Source organism: Ixodes scapularis, unplaced genomic scaffold (genome assembly GCF_016920785.2).
Source record: "Ixodes scapularis isolate PalLabHiFi unplaced genomic scaffold, ASM1692078v2 PGA_scaffold2__306_contigs__length_199485367, whole genome shotgun sequence".
In the NCBI taxonomy this organism is placed as follows: Eukaryota; Metazoa; Arthropoda; class Arachnida; order Ixodida; family Ixodidae; genus Ixodes; species Ixodes scapularis.
This window is the reverse complement of record NW_024609857.1, coordinates 24,456,516-24,457,641: the sequence shown is the minus strand read 5'-3', so window position 1 is coordinate 24,457,641 and position 1,126 is coordinate 24,456,516. Positions and strand designations below refer to the sequence as shown.

Sequence of the window (1,126 nt, the reverse complement as noted above, 5' to 3'; positions counted from 1 at the left end):
AGCTAATAGAGCACCTTATGAAGCAGGACTCCAGGAAAGTTTCGTAGCTTTCGGTATGTAAACCAAGGCAACACACACACACACACCTCGTCTCGTCAGCGTGTCTGGAAGGGAAATAAAAAAAAAAGTTTCTGACTGAAAACCTGTCCTTAAACTGAAGAACCGCAACTGCATCTAAGTGCCTTTATTTGCATAAAATCGATCAGCGAGCAAACACGAAGTGAGAAAACAACCATCTTTCTAAAATAATGCACAGATCGGGAAACCTAAGAGCAGCAAAGGTCGTCACGTGAAGCACAAAACGTCACCTCGTGCCTAACGAAGTTGCCCACAATCCGCGATGGAAACCCTCATTGTTGTGCGTCCGGTCGGAGTGCCGAGGTTTTCCATCTTTTTGACGATCTCAAACCCGTCGATGACTTGACCGAACACCACGTTCTTGCCGTCCAACCACTCGGCCTCGTTCGTGGTGATGAAGAACTGCGACCCGTTGGTGTTCCGACCAGTGTTAACCATGGACAGCGTACCCAGGCACGTGTGCTTCAGCTGGAAGTTCTCGTCCTCGAAGGTGGGCCCGTAGATGGACCTTCCGCCAGTGCCGTCCTGGTTGGTGAAGTCTCCACCCTGGCACATGAAGCCGGGTATGATGCGGTGGAATACCGAGTACAGGTAGCCGAAGCCCAACTCGCCAGTGCAGAGCATTCGGAAGTTTTCGGCAGTCTTCGGGACAACATCGGGACGCAGTTCCATCTCGATTCGACCCAAAAGCGACAAGTCGGCTGCGATGTCGAAGTAGACTACTGGACGGTAATGCGCGTGGCAGTGGTGGCGCATTCTCAGGTTATTGACGGCAAGGGTCACTCACTCCGTGATGCTCGCGGGCAGAATGAAGCTGTTTTCCAGTTTCGTCTTATATGTATAGCCGGGTATTTTAAGATTCCCCGGTGACTGTAATCTTACAAATCATTCTATTATTTTTAGACATACGCAGCGGATCTTGTTGATGACGTGCACGGTGTTCCTCGTGTCCAATTTATGCACTGTCACCGTTGAGGCTTGAAATACAATGTACAAATAACGGTTGAACTCGAATAGCACTGCGTCATTCATAACCTTCACAGTGGAA

General features: G+C 49.6%; 1 protein-coding gene across 1 annotated transcript; it reads right to left on the bottom strand.

The window, feature by feature from the left end:
• Nucleotides 1-315: 315 nt before the first annotated feature.
• Nucleotides 316-834, bottom strand: LOC8028032 (peptidyl-prolyl cis-trans isomerase-like). The gene has a single exon (XM_040206003.1). It carries the CDS (start codon nt 832-834, stop codon nt 316-318), a length of 519 nt encoding a protein of 172 aa, XP_040061937.1.
• Between the last annotated feature and the right edge of the window lie 292 nt (nt 835-1,126).